The sequence below is a fragment of the Papio anubis genome, chromosome 13 (genome assembly GCF_008728515.1).
Source record: "Papio anubis isolate 15944 chromosome 13, Panubis1.0, whole genome shotgun sequence".
NCBI classification, from domain to species: domain Eukaryota; kingdom Metazoa; phylum Chordata; class Mammalia; order Primates; family Cercopithecidae; genus Papio; species Papio anubis.
This window is the reverse complement of record NC_044988.1, coordinates 69799879-69814204: the sequence shown is the minus strand read 5'-3', so window position 1 is coordinate 69814204 and position 14326 is coordinate 69799879. Positions and strand designations below refer to the sequence as shown.

At 39.5% G+C, this 14326-nt stretch overlaps 2 protein-coding genes across 4 annotated transcripts in view; both read right to left on the bottom strand.

Moving 5' to 3' along the window:
* Positions 1–304: 304 nt before the first annotated feature.
* Positions 305–9749, bottom strand: CAVIN4 (caveolae associated protein 4). Its single transcript, XM_003911439.4, has 2 exons — positions 8938–9749; positions 305–1449 (listed from the first exon to the last, which is right to left on the bottom strand). Exons 1-2 carry the CDS (start codon positions 9337–9339, stop codon positions 742–744), a joined length of 1110 nt encoding a protein of 369 aa, XP_003911488.2. The 5' UTR covers positions 9340–9749; the 3' UTR covers positions 305–741.
* The window catches only part of TMEFF1 (transmembrane protein with EGF like and two follistatin like domains 1), a 101055-nt gene continuing 95936 nt past the window's right edge, over positions 9208–14326 (bottom strand). The window contains exons 10-11 of one of the 3 annotated variants that reach the window (XM_009188412.4): positions 10533–10693; positions 9208–9294 (exon numbers count right to left, since the gene is read on the bottom strand). In XM_009188412.4, coding sequence (XP_009186676.1) covers positions 10540–10693 — 154 coding nt within the window. In that variant the 3' untranslated portion in view covers positions 9208–9294; positions 10533–10539. Of the gene's footprint in view, positions 9295–9846; positions 10973–14326 lie in introns of those variants that run through there. The other 2 variants (XM_003911438.3, XM_009188410.3) reach the window with 2 other exon arrangements.

Genomic DNA, 14326 nt, shown 5'->3' with positions numbered 1-14326 from the left:
CTGTGAAAAGGCTTCTGAAGACCAGTTTTAGTTTCTGTCCAACCTAGGACCTTACTGATTGGTGGTTAGGGCTTTTTCAGAAGGTGTAACTCTTTCAATTCTGTTTTTGAAGAACTGGTGAGGCTTGTTTTCTCTGGGTGTGCTTCTTGTTCCCCCAGAATGTGTGCCATTTCCTTTGATCATCACAACAGTCCTCTGAGGTGGGCAGCAGAGGCCAACCCTCTCCTTTTTCACTGAAGAGAACAAGCAGATGACTCGCCCAGGGCTTTCTTATAAGTAAAGCTATGATACTAGAACCAAATGCTCCAGTCCAAAACTTCAATTTTTTAATGTGAAAGCATCAAAAAAGGGGTGTGACTGCTAATTTACTAACAAATCTGTTGATCTGAACATTTGGATGATATAACCCACACATGAGTTATTCCCCTTTGAGGCTGGCCACAGTATCCAATATTTAGAGTTCTCTTGCAAATGATGGCCGCAAAGTTGCCCTTACCAAACATGTAACTGGCCCAACCTAGGAAACTATTTTTCTGGTGGACAAGAGAAAGGAACTAAAAAATCCACAGCTGCCATGAAAAAGAGTGAAAATAATATTTATATTATCTTCAAGATTTTAAATATAAGAAAAAAACATAAATTTATGTTTTCCTGCATGGCACAGAAATGTAGATGACTACACTATTCAAACTAAAACTGCATGATTAGGAGTTTCATATTTAGGATATACTTAATTCCTCTTTACGATGAGTGCTTTAAATCTAACAAAAGAGATTCATCATCCTCTACTTTCACCTGAGATTTAAAAGTAACTTTTACAGGCTCAGGGGTGGGGATTTCCCTTTCTTCGTGGGCAGGATACACCGGCCTGGCTGCCTCATGTTCTGGTTCACTGAGCTCATCAGAGTAGAGCTCACTGATGGGGCCCAGAGACTCGCTCCTGGCAATGATGTCCACGCCCATCTCCCTGGCACATTCCTCACCTTCGGCCACTGTTCGGTCCTTGCCCTTCCTGAGGCTACGCATCTTAAAAGCCTCCTTTGAGGGAGCTGCATTAGAAATAGATTTCTTAAACCTCTCCCCTGACTGTCTCAGCCTCTCCCCTGACTGTCTCAGCCTCTCCCCTGACTGTCTCAGCCTCTCTCCTGACTGTCTCAGCCTCTCTCTCCTCTCTGGGGTCACTATTCTAGTTCTAATTCTGTTCACTTTCTTGTCCAAATTTTGCCGTGTCTTCTGCATGTTTTCTTTGGAAAATGCCTTCTTGATATTATCAATGCGTTCCTTGCCTGACTTCCTAAGCCTGGCAGATCTGCTTTCTTCAACATAATATTCTTCATCCGAAGAGAGATCTATTGGGGGATCAAAGACATCATCCTCCTCCTCTTCTTGATTCTCAGTTAGGTTTCTGTCTTTAACAACAGACAGGGATGTTGGACACCGAAACTTCTCCTGAAGGAGAGAAAAAACAAAGCATATTAGTGCTTCCTTTGCACTACAGATCAGCTCTTTTACCTTCTGGCCATGCCTTGTAAATCTTTTCCATGGACTGTTTATCCTCCGCCTGCTCCTTAAATGTTAGCATTTCTTAGGGTTTCTCTTACCTTGGCCCTTTCCTCTTCTTCATCTCCCAGGCTCACCCTGGGCAACCTTAACCACTCCATTTTTCAGATCCAATTGTAAGTAAACTCACATGTATTTTATCTTCACTTTCCTTCTCTCCTAAGATGAAGACACATGTGTGAATGATGGGCAGACTGCTCCACAGTTTGACGTAACACAGTCACCTTGAACTTACCAAGTCCAAAATTCAAGGCCCATCCACCATCCTCTCCATTTCTACTTCTTTCCCTTACCTCTCAGCACTAACACCCATCCAGGTGCCACATAAGATAGAAACTCCTGAATCACCATCCCAAATATTTCCTCTCCTTCTCATTCCATATCCAACCAGTCACCAAGCTTTGTTGGTAATACTGCCTAACAACTTGTCCGTTCCCGCCTCCTTCCTCATTCCCTCTACCAATGTCTTGATTCTGGCCCTTGTCATCTCAGTCCTGAACTTGTGCAATGCCTCCTCACTGATCCTTCTACCTCCAGAACATCACCTAAGTATTTTCTGAGAAATATTACTAAAGCATAGCTTTGATCACATCTTTTCTCTGCTTTAAACTTTGGAGAGCTCATCAATACTTAACGAAGAGTTCAAATTGTCCAGTATGATGAGAAGGCTCCTCAGCTTTAGCTAAACCTACTTTCCCACTCTTCCAGCCCAGAAACATACAATCACTCTCAATTCCTCAAGCACAAGATATTTTCATCCCTCTACGCCTATGTATATGTGATTTCTGGTATCTTCTTTTTTTCATAAAGACGGGGTCTTACTACATTACTCAGGCTGGACTCGAACTCCTAGACTCAAGGAATCCTCCTGCTTCAGTCTCCCAAGTAGCTGGAACTACAGGCACATGCTACCATACCCAGAAGTTTCTGACATCTTAGGTCCCCTTTCACCTCTTTTTGGCTTTGTAAATGAAATCTTTCTTCAATAATCCAAGTGTCCCCAACTTCCCCAAGTGGCTAACTCTATCTCAAATTTACACATACATCCTCTGTTTATAACATTTATCACAGTTTGAATTGAAGCTTTACTCAAAAATATGTGTCTCCCGGAGGTCTTCTCCAGATTCCTTGAAAGTAGAGATCATGTGTCTTATTTATGTTTTATGCCCAGCATCTATCAGACTGTCTTGAACATAGTAGGCATACTCAATGAATGATTATTGGATCAAACAGGTGTATACCTTCCTTCAACAAAGTTATTAAGCACCACCACAAACCAGTAAATTTTCTGGTTCTAGAAACTGTGAAGCTTCTTTGAAGACAAAAGAGTGAAAAAGCTTATATTCTCGGAGAGGGACAAACAAGTAAAATCTATATAGCACATTAGATGGCAAGATACACACTAAGGTGAGAACTAAAGCAGGGAAGGGGAATATGCAGTGACAAGGAGGTGCTGTTTGAACTACAGTGGTCAGAAAGGCCTCATTCATACGGTGACACCTGAGCCTAGTCCTGAAGGCTGCATATAGATCTGGGAAGAACAGAGAAACAGTGGGGAGGACTGTGTGGTGACAGCAGAGTGATGAAAGGGCAAGAAGGGGAGGCAAGAGGGTAAGAGAGATAGCAGGTGGTCCAGGTCACGCAATGCTCTGTATCCAATGGTGAAGTCTAAGCATAACAGGAAGTCTTCTAAAAGCCTGGCAGGAAGCCGGGTGCAGTGGCTCATGCCTGTAATCCCAGCACTCTGGAAGGCCGAGGCAGGCGGATCACCTGAGGTCAGGAGATCAAGAGAAGTCTGGCCAACATGACGAAATAGTCTCTACTAAAAATATAAAAATTAGCCGGGAGTGGTGGCACATGCCTGTAATCCCATCTACTCAGGAGGCTGAGGCAGGAGAATCACTTGAACCCAGGAGACGGAGGTTGCAGTGAGCGGAGATTGTGCCACTGCCCTCCAGCCTGGGTGACAAAGCAAGACTCCGTCTAAAAAAATGAATGAATGAATGAATGAATGGTTTGCAGGAGAGTAGTGCCAGGATTTGCCCCACATTATAAAAGGATCACTCTGTTGAAAACAGAGTGTGGGGCAAGAAAAGAAGCAGGGTGAACAGGTGGAGGGCACTGAGGTAAGCAGCACTGGGTAAGGTTGCTGACAGGGTGGGGGGTGAGAAGCAGTCTGATTTGGAGCTGCTTTGAAGGCAGGAGCCAACAAGATTTGCTGCTAGATCTGGATGTGGAGTGCCAGAGTGTCAAGAACGATCCTCAAGTACATGGCCTGAGCAGATGAAAGATAGATCTGCCATTAATTGAGATGGGGGAGACAGAGGAGGAAGAGACTGGAGGGGAAGGATGGGATCTGAACACGCTGTCTTGGAGACACCCACTAGCCATGCAAGCAGAGGCACTGAGCAGGCAGCTGAGTAGATGAGTCTGGAATTCAGAAGAGAGGGCTGGGCTAGACATCCAAATTTAGGAGTCACTGATGTAAAGATGAAATTAAAGTCATGAGACCAGATGAAAGAGATCACCAAGAAACTAAGTGAATGGATCTATGCTCTGTTTTACTCAAAACTCTTTGGCACCAAGGTGTGTTTCAGAATTCAGAAAATTTCAGACTTTGGAAATAATATGATTTATTACATAACATTCCCAGCAAGATCTTGGAAGAAACATTTCTGTGGCAAAAAAATATGAATATTCACACTAAGTTGGGATAAAAGCTAGAAATAGCCTCCTGCTACTTTAGGTCAGGTTTTTCTACTGAGTAATTTCAGGTCAAGTTAGGTCTTGCTGTCAAATATGTTATTAAAAATATTTTTGAGAATTTTTGAACATGGGTGTTACAGAGCATGGATTTTGGACTGGTAGAGGGAAGAAATGAGAAAAGAAAAAAAAAAAGGACAAACAGCTAGTGAGGCAGGGGGAACTCCCAAAGAGTGTAGTAACCCCAGAAGTCCAGAGGAAAGAAGTTTCAAGGAGAAAGGGAGGGGCTGGTTAAGGTGTCTCATACCTATAATCCCAACATTTTGGGAGGCTGAGGTGGGAGGATCACTTGAGGCCAAGACCAGTCCAGGCAAAAAAGTGAGACCTCATCTCTACGAAAATTTTAAAGTGTAACCAGGCAAGGTGATGTGCACCTGTAGTCCCTGCTACTTGGAAGGCTGAAGAGGGAAGATCGTTTGCCCCCAGGTGTTGGAGGCTGCAGTAAGCTATGATTGCACCATAGAACTCCATCCTGGGCAACAGACGAAGACCCTGTCTCTTTAAAGAGAGAGAGAGACAGAGAGAGGAGGTCCAATCGTGCCAAATGTGTCAAAAGAATAAGAATTGGATTTGGGACATGACACACACTGGAAACCTTGAGAGCCAGCCCAACCACAGCAGCTAGAGGAACCCAACTGAATAGGGAGCATTTCTCAAACGAAACAGACAAAAGTTGAAAAATTATGAGATTTTTAACTGAACCGCAAGTTAAAATTTTTAAAAGAAACTGTGCCCCCACATGAGATCCAGATTAAATCTATTCAATCAAAAAATATATAAATATATACAAAACACATTTATGCATATTCCAAAACCTATCAGCCTGATAGTCAGGAAGATATCCCTGGAACCTTATTTCTTTTGATACTTATTTAAAATTAAATTCTTTGGCTATAGGATTAGAGCGTCTAGGAGCTAAAAAAAGGCAGGGGTGGGCGTCTCATAACTCTCTGATGAATCAGTTAGAAGCAGTGAAATTATTCCTCTCCTTTCCTGACACCTGCTGCAGGGAGTAGCTTCAGCAACACAATGTGGGTTGGCACGGCCTAAGAAGGTATAATTAGAAAGGGAAAGAGCCAAAAGTTAATTACTGTTAGGTAGGGGAAAAAACACAATCTTGCTGTGAAGAAATCAGATATAGCTTAGCCCAGGAATCACATACCCTCCTTTAAGTACACAACAAATAATATAAAATCAGTCTTTAAAGTAAAACAAAACAGGGGTAGAGTCACAAAAAAGTACTTGTTATGTAGATCTATTAGTTGCAACTCCAATGAGACAGAGCTATCACGAGCTAATGGTGAACAGACTGTTATAATTGAAGATTGTAGATGTTGAATTACAGTTGACTTCCAAATATAACTGTATCTTTTCATATAAAACTCCAGGTAAAAAGACCATTTTTGTAACAGAATGAATACTGTGCATCAGAGTGCTGTGGGCTGGATTGAACATCAAAGTAATATAGCTACGGGATGTGAGGGCGAGTGGCTGCAACATCTGTCACCCCACTGATTGCCAGGGTTGATTCAGCTGATCTGGCTGGCTAAGTGGGTGTCCCCTTCCTCCCTCACTGCTCCATATGCATCCCTCTCGAAACCACACGCTCGGTCAAAGAGGACGACCATCCACGATAGAGGCGGACTGGTCTTTGGTCAAGAGTATACGAGTAGCTGTGCTCCCCTGCTACAACCTCCAAACAAGCTCTCAAAGTAATATAGCTAGGGAAATTTTGAATATACAAAAGTCTGAGGCTTATTAGTGAAGATATAGTATGCTCGAAGAGAAATAATAAATGTATAAGAAATAGGTAATGTTTACTATGGCTGAATTGCTTAGTTTCAAGTTAATTTTAGTAGAAGGGGCAATCTCAATATAACCATTTATATACCTTAACTATGATGATTAATTATAACTAATTTTAACTGCCAAGAATAACCATGTGACCATGTATACAGTGTTCTAACATCCAATGCATCTTTGAATCAGAGTTCTACGTGCATTATTCTTTTCTCTACAAGCTCTCCCATTATAAATGATAGCAATTACTTTTTGACGAACTGTTGCTTACTCTGAACAACTTAATTATACAGAATCTTCATGGCATTATTTCTTACAAGAAAAGAGATGTGCCCTAAACTAGGACCCCTCAGTTGCTTTAAATAACTGCAAAGGATCAAAGAAAAGAACAATCAGCAGTTAGTTACAGGGACTACACAGGTGAATATAGAAACATCTTAAAGTTTAAAGAAGAGTTATGTCAATGAACAGAGTCAATGGAAACTTTTCAGAAACTTCTTTGCTCTTGCTTTTGTAAATCTTAATTGGCACCTAGTCCACTGCTTTGCACAAAGGTTCTCAGCAGACATGAATGCCAAATATGTTTCCTGGCCATGCGCCCATGCCAGTCGAGGGTAAGATACACCCACAATTCCGAGCGTCTTCAGAAGGCAAATCGAAGAATGGATACTACATTTCCCACTACACTGGAACTGGCCTCTGAAAATCAGGTGACTGATTTTTTTTTTTTTTTTTTTTGAGACGGAGTCTCGCTATGTCGCCCAGGCTGGAGTGCAGTGGCCGGATCTCAGTTCACTGCAAGCTCCGCCTCCCGGGTTTAGGCCATTCTCCTGCCTCAGCCTCCCGAGTAGCTGGGACTACAGGCGCCCGCCACCTCGCCCGGCTAGTTTTTTGTATTTTTTAGTAGAGACGGGGTTTCACCGGGTTAGCCAGGATGGTCTCGATCTCCTGACCTCGTGATCCGCCCGTCTCGGCCTCCCAAAGTGCTGGGATTACAGGCTTGAGCCACCGCGCCCGGCCAGGTGACTGATTTTTTTTCAATTTTTCAATTTTTTTTCTTAAGACAGGTTCTCACTATCACCCAGGCTGGAGTGCAGTGGCACAATCATGGCTCACTGTAGCCTCAACCTCCCCACAGGTGACCCTCCCACCTCAGCCTCCTGAATAGCAGGGAACACAGGCACGCGACAACACACCTGGTTAACTTTTCTATTTTTGTAGAGACGGGGTTTTGCCACATTGCCCAGGCTTTTTTTTCCCCCCCAAATTTTTAAGCCTATAGAAGGACTTCCAGGGACATGAAAGGAAAGGGAAATGATAAAGAACTTAAAATGGCATAGTCTGCCCTATCTACCTGTGAAATAAGCAACTCTTCACTCTCCTCCCTATTATTTTTCCTAAATAACCTACAGGCTTTTAAAAACAGACCTAAAATACCACTCTACCATCCCAGTGTAATCTTATCAGTCAAGAGAGGGCTATGGAGAGTTGCCTAATATGTGAAGAATGCCATGGGGAGTTATAGGCCACATCCCTAGTGTTTTACAAATTATCTTCTACATAATTCAACTGCGTTCCCATTTCATTTAGTTTATATTCTTCTAGTTTTTTTCCTATGCACATAAGTACTCATTTCTAAAATACAGGTGTCATTTTAAAAAATAACACTTTATATGCACAGTGAACATTCCTACACACATTCCTGATTTTATGCATAGAACAAATTCTTTGACATGAAATTTTGGGGCCAAAAAGTTTGTGAATTTTTAAATTTCTGAATACATACTACCAAATTTGCCTTTCAAAAATGTTTTATCAATTAATATTTCTACCAACAGAATATGAAAGTGTTTTTTCCCAATTATTAAATTAACCTCTGGTTATAGGTTTTAATAACTGCCAACAGTTAAATAAGTGAAAGTAGAATTTTATTCTTACTTGTGTTTTGTAAACTGCCTGATAATGACAGTTTCCTACTTTTCTACTGTGAAGGAATGTTCAATTTTTTTCCTTTTAACTGTAAGAGTTTTAAAAATATACCATAGATATTACGCATTTGCCATGAATATGTTCCTATTTCCAAAAATATGAGTGCCAAGCACAGAATATGGGAACTTAGCTCAATACACAATGCCACACACAAAATACTGTATTAAATCACTTAAGTAAAAAGACTTTGTAATCAAACATAGGAAATTATTTATGTGACTCATACATTTGTATTACTATAACAATAAGAAAAATAAGAATAACTGCCTCATTGTTCATTGGAAAATAGCTATCATTGTGATCTATATGTAAAAATTCCAATACACAAATTACATTCTGAAAAGTTTATATCTACTGTTTAGGCCTTTCCAGGCTCTCCACATAAGCGAAAAAAACCACATTGTGGAGCTACTGGTTGTCAGTTTCTTCTTTTAGAGAATAAAGAGGTGTTTTAAACTAGAGGCTTCTGAGTCTTCTTCTAGTTCTAACATTTTCAAAGTATATGAGAGGGCACCATGCTAATAAGGCTAATATGCTGAAAGGGACTTACCAATATTAAGTTTCAAAGGCAAGAAATAGCCTAAGCTATGAGCCATAGTTCATATTACATGAAATGGTTGAGAAGCTCAAAATTCCAAAATGATAGATAGCACTTTGGTTAACACAGAAATGGTTTTATCCTGAGATTGCTGCTGATACAGAACTCCATTGTATTAACACATACAATAGTTAAGATGTGACACTAGAAACCTCTGATATGACTTATTGGCAATTAAAAGATGCAAGAGATTAGAACAAGCAAGCTGAACACAAGTGCAAGCTTACCTGGAATATTACCACGCGAAATTTGTTTTTCTTCATTATTTCCTCTTGCTTGACTTCAACTTTTTTAACATGAATTTGTTGCTTCTCTACCCGGGCCTTCACATCTTTAATGTGAGCACTAACTTTTCGGGTTTTCTCAAACAACTTGTTAATGATATGCCCTGTATTGCTATGTGACTGTGAAAGCTTCAACAGGTCAATCTGGACGGATTTTATGGCATTTTCCATTTCCCTGTGTCTCTCCTCTATTCTCTTCTGGCTTGCCTGCACACTGTCCACGATGGAGGCTACTTTGTCCAGCACAGTCACAATGGTAAGAGCAGCGTCTTCATCTTCTGTAACACTCGACAGGCGATTCTGGTGGATTTTATCAGCATTTGAAGCAGACCCATTATGTTCCATTTTATTTATTTCTCAGCGTAAGATGTCCTAACCACAATCAATTCTGGCACTTGGAGCAAAAAGTCAGCTTGATAACAGGCAACAGGGTTGTTTAAAGAGTTGGAAACCCCACCCCTGGAGAATGGTCAAGTATTTATAACTACAAATACCCATATGTGACTGTTCTGCAATCTGAACCCTTGCAAAGTACCGGGGACTGTTCCAAACATGCTTGCTGACTGACTAAGGGACTCAAATAAGACTGTGTGGGTAGAAGAGGAAAGCTTTTTTAAAAAGTTCACTAAAGCCACCATGTAACTAATATTAAACCTAGAAGCCAAATGGTCAAAAAAGCAAACTCCAAATGTTGGGTAAAGCTTTTGCCTTTAGATAATTTCAATCAGTATTTGTAACAGGAAAGGGGAATTCTGAACCAAAATCTGCTTTTTCTACTAATTTCACATATTAAATATACTGAAACACCAATATCAAAAAATTTAGTAAATAAACACACCAAAACAGAGGCCATATAGTGAAAACATTATATTATAACATGCTTTTCCAAACAAAATATTAAAATTAATAATTTTAAACATATTCTTTAAATTCTACATGCATACTTTTGAGTATCTAAACTACATGTTAAACAGCTGAATACATTCTACTCACACTTCAGATCTTTAAACACCAACAATCTATGAATATTAATCTATTACTACAGGACAAATTTGGATAGAGGTCTTGGATAAATTTTAAGCTCACTTTAAGAGCACCAATCATTAACAATCATTTTTGTATTTTATTCACAAACACTGATACGATTTGTTTATTTATGTTAAAACAAATATTTTCTTGAAAAATGAATGTGTATTAAAGTAGTTTAACTGGTAGAGTAGGCTTTATTCCAATCTGTTAAACAGCCTATTCTCACAATATCTACATCTACTTTTCAATGATCTCTTCCATCATTACTAACATACTTGTTCAAATTATTAGAATTATTTTTTCAAAGGGAGGAATAATCAAATTCCCCAGTCCATATATCTTATAAATATTTTACACCTAACACACACAGCTTTACAGTTCATGCGATAGGCAGTGTCTAAAAAATCAGTTACTAAATCTCAAAAACATTTAAATATCTATTTAAACACAGTGTCTTCTAGATCTTTTTTTTTTTTTTTGTAAGAAAAGTAATCTGTAAACATCTTTACCTTTAGTTCATGCTTGGTCATTTGCTGTGGTCATTGTGGAAGAAGTGGATATGACTTTATAACCATTTGTGAAGTAGTCCATCTTTGCAAAAATATTACATTCCATGGGTAAAGAACAAGTCTCATAATTACCATGTGGTACAAATTTGTGAAAGCAATTTCTGTATTTAAAAACATAAAACAAAGACTACTAAACAGTCCAAAACTGTCGTAGCTGAATATTCTAAATACGAGCCAACAGTACTACACTAAAAATGTCCAAAAATAAGGCCTCTGAAATAAATATTTCCATTCTTTAAAAAAAGACATAATAAATGTACATCACATGGTCAGTGTACATATAAAAGTCATCAGTTTAAACCATTCTGGATGATGTATCTGAAGTAAAATGACCTAGGTTTTGCTTCTGTCGACGTCCTCTATTGTTTTTGGGGCATTTTCTGTTGCATTAAAAAAAGAAAGAGAGAAAAATATTGTTTTGATGATTTTGTTTAGGATATTTCAAATGTTTCCAAAGTAATACACATTTTGCACATAAAGCCACATTGCAAGCAATTACATGAAAGGGAAATGAGATGGTATCTGTTGCAAGACAAGATGAAGAAGAACACAATTCGGACCGCTACCTCCCCTACAAAGCTGGGAGTTGAGAGGATTAGATATGTAATATAGGTACTGGCACAAGCAAAATTCATTCCCAGTGTCTATGCTACTATGTATGTATCCCTGACAGATATCCTACCCTTCCTCCAGCCTAGAAACTCCCTAGTCACAGTGACTGATAATATGAAACCCCTACAGTAGAAAGGACTCTGGCCTATGTACCTTCCCTGAGCATTATGACAAGACAGCTCAAAAATGATAAGAACAGGTTAGATGAAGGGAGAAATCAGGAAGAAGTGTGCTTATTAACCTCAGCTATGAATACACAGGAATGTCTACTGATTTTAGACAATGACTCAAAAGAAGCTGTCCACACCCTCCTGGGCCAAACCACAGAAGCCCATAAGCAACTGCCACACTGAAGATGAGGGACATTCTTTAACTCTGCTCTCATTTTACCATGTTTCTCAATAGCAGTACAAATCTCACTGTGTTGGAACTGCTCTTGTGCCTGCACACTAGATTGTAAACACAAGGTGCTGTGCTTTGCATTGTGGAATAAGGGGGCTGAGATGAATTCTGGGCTCTGCTAATAACTAACTGTGCAACCTCAATTCTCCTAAATGTAAAAAATAAATTAGGAGTTGGACTAGGTTCTAAAATTTCTGCCAGCAAGAAATTTACAAACTAATGGGAAGAAAGTCTTATAACAATGAATACTCCTCATTTTGTTCAATTGCAAAGAGTACAGCTTTGCCTTGACTTAAAAGTGTTGACAATACTTCCATTTTGTATATGGTTTTACCTCACTAATCCTCATTTTAAAAGTATGAGGTAGATAGAGTTAGAATCATCTCCATTTCATAAATGAGAAAACTAGCTGACAGATCAAGCAACCCTCTTTTACTGTCACTAACTCACCATGACCTTGGAAAAGTTCCAATTTCCTAGTGCCATGGTTTTTAAATCTATAAAATCAGGGCGTTTAGCTAAGGTGATGTTCAAGGTTCCTGCCAATCTGTCATTCTATGAGTCTGAAAACATGAAAGGAGATTCTAAGAAGAAAAGAAGAAAAACTGACTCATGCAGTCTTGGTAAACAAGTCAGTGGGAACATCCTTTTAAAGAAGATTCCTCCCATGTGACAGCCGCCATGGTATATGTCAACAGCTGTCCCATAATGGACTGTGTGGGAGAGATACTTAAACATTCAATGGAAATAAATCCATAAGTACATATATATTCTAAATATTCTAAATCCAAGATAGCAAGACATTAAGACATTCTAGGGGAGGAAACACCATAATAAAAAGACAGGCCTCCAGGAGAAATCTGTGATAAATTCAATGAGATGACTCCTCAATCGTTAGAGACAGTGGGGAGTGAAGACACTGTGACACAGTTAGAAATACACTGTGATGTCTAAGTGGCTGTGAGGGCAACAAGGAGGGATCTAGAGTATAAACTAGAGGGTACCTACTTCAAAACGGCCTGCCAGGTAATTTTAATTGAGTAGTTGAGCATTATAGCACTGAAGGACAGAGTTGGGTAAAGGACTGTTGTAAGGGGGCTTTCCTAGCTCTAGGACCTTAGACCGAGGTACTTCTTATCTCAGGGCTTCAGTTTCCCGACTTCTCTAAATGAAGGGGTTGAACTCAAAGTTGCTTCCCATTGACTCTAACATCCTTTGATCCTCTTAAAAATGGCAATATCTGGCTGGGCACAATCCCAGCACTTTGGGAGACCAACGCAGGCAGATCACTTGAGCCTAGGAGTGGAAGACCAACCTCAGCAACACGGCCAAACCCAGTCTCTATAAAAAAAATACAAAAATTAGCCAGGCATGGTGACGCATGCCTGTAGTCTCAGCCACTCGGGAGGTTGAGGTAAGCCCAGAAGGTTGAGGTTGCAATGATCCAAGACCATGCCACTGCATTCCAGCCTGAATGACAGAGTGAGACCCTGTCTCAAATAAAGGCACTATCTCCAGGCCTCAAACATCTTCCCCTACTTTACCTTAATTTTTCTTCTGCCTTCCAAATCATTTGTTACCTCACTCCTATTTAACTCTAATAATGTCTTAAATGGTCTTCCCCCTACCTCACATGTTCACTACTCCAATGAATTTTTCTGATGACTCATTAATACTCTGAAAAAATGGTTTATACCAAGTCCTTTCCCTGCTCAAAAACCCTAAACTGCTACAAAATCAAGTTTGAACCCTGCTCCCATGACATGGTCATACTGGGCAAAGATGTTTCCCAAGATGACTCAACATGGAACCTTTCAGTGGAAAGAAAAATGAATGGGAATCAAACTGAATCCAAATCCAGACAATTCCACTTACTAGTTTGGATGACTACAGGCAAATTACTTAACCTCTGAGTCTATATTAAATGGCTATTGCCAGTCCTGCTGTTAAATGTTTTTTCCCTATCTTCTCTTTCTGTTATCATTATTTGTTACATGATTATGCCCCTACTTTGATCTACCGTCCAATTTTATATTCAGTAGTCTTGCCTAAGGGCAGATCATCTGTTCTGTGAAATAAAGCGCACTGACTTTAGTGCCTAGGTGTTATGAAAAATATCTGTTACTTGGAGAACTTTTTTTTTTTATCATTTCTAGATTTATCACTTCAGCTCCAGATGGCTGAGACTACTGAAGGTCTGGCTTCTATCCAGACCTTGGATAGAAGGGCCATAAATCCATTATGGCCTGCCAATATCTGTATTTGATATGCTTCAACCTTCTGCCCAGAATAATGCAGGGAAGTGGAGACATGATGCTTATGAGACTTCTGAACTGAATCTTAAAGAAAGAGGTAAGCAGGAAGAAAAGACATTACTGGGAAGCACAAAGACAACATGAACTTGCTGGATTTACTCTGACTTTTCTCAGGTCCAGTTCAGTCTGACTTATGTATTTCCACTCAGTTTAGAAAAGACTCATTTTATGCCATTGCAATCCAAATAAGTCATTTAATTTATGACAAATGGTTTTATTTATAATAGAGAATTTTAAAGCTTATTACTTATTGCTGCAATCCAGAAAATGAAGTAATGTTAACACAGTGATATCACAATAAAATTATCTTCAGCCTCTGATTTCTTCCTTTCTTACTATATTAACTGTGAGTAAAGTACATTCTTAGGGCATAAAACACCCTGCAGTTGTGCAGGGCTTAAAAAT

Bases quoted from the DNA above. Each gene is read 5' to 3' on its own strand.
- CAVIN4 (XM_003911439.4), bottom strand. From the start codon at position 9,339: ATGGAACATAATGGGTCTGCTTCAAATGCTGATAAAATCCACCAGAAT. The intron at 1,450-8,937 runs GTAAGCTTGCAC...TCTCTCCTTCAG, and splicing joins TTCGCGTGGTAATATTCCAG to GAGAAGTTTCGGTGTCCAAC.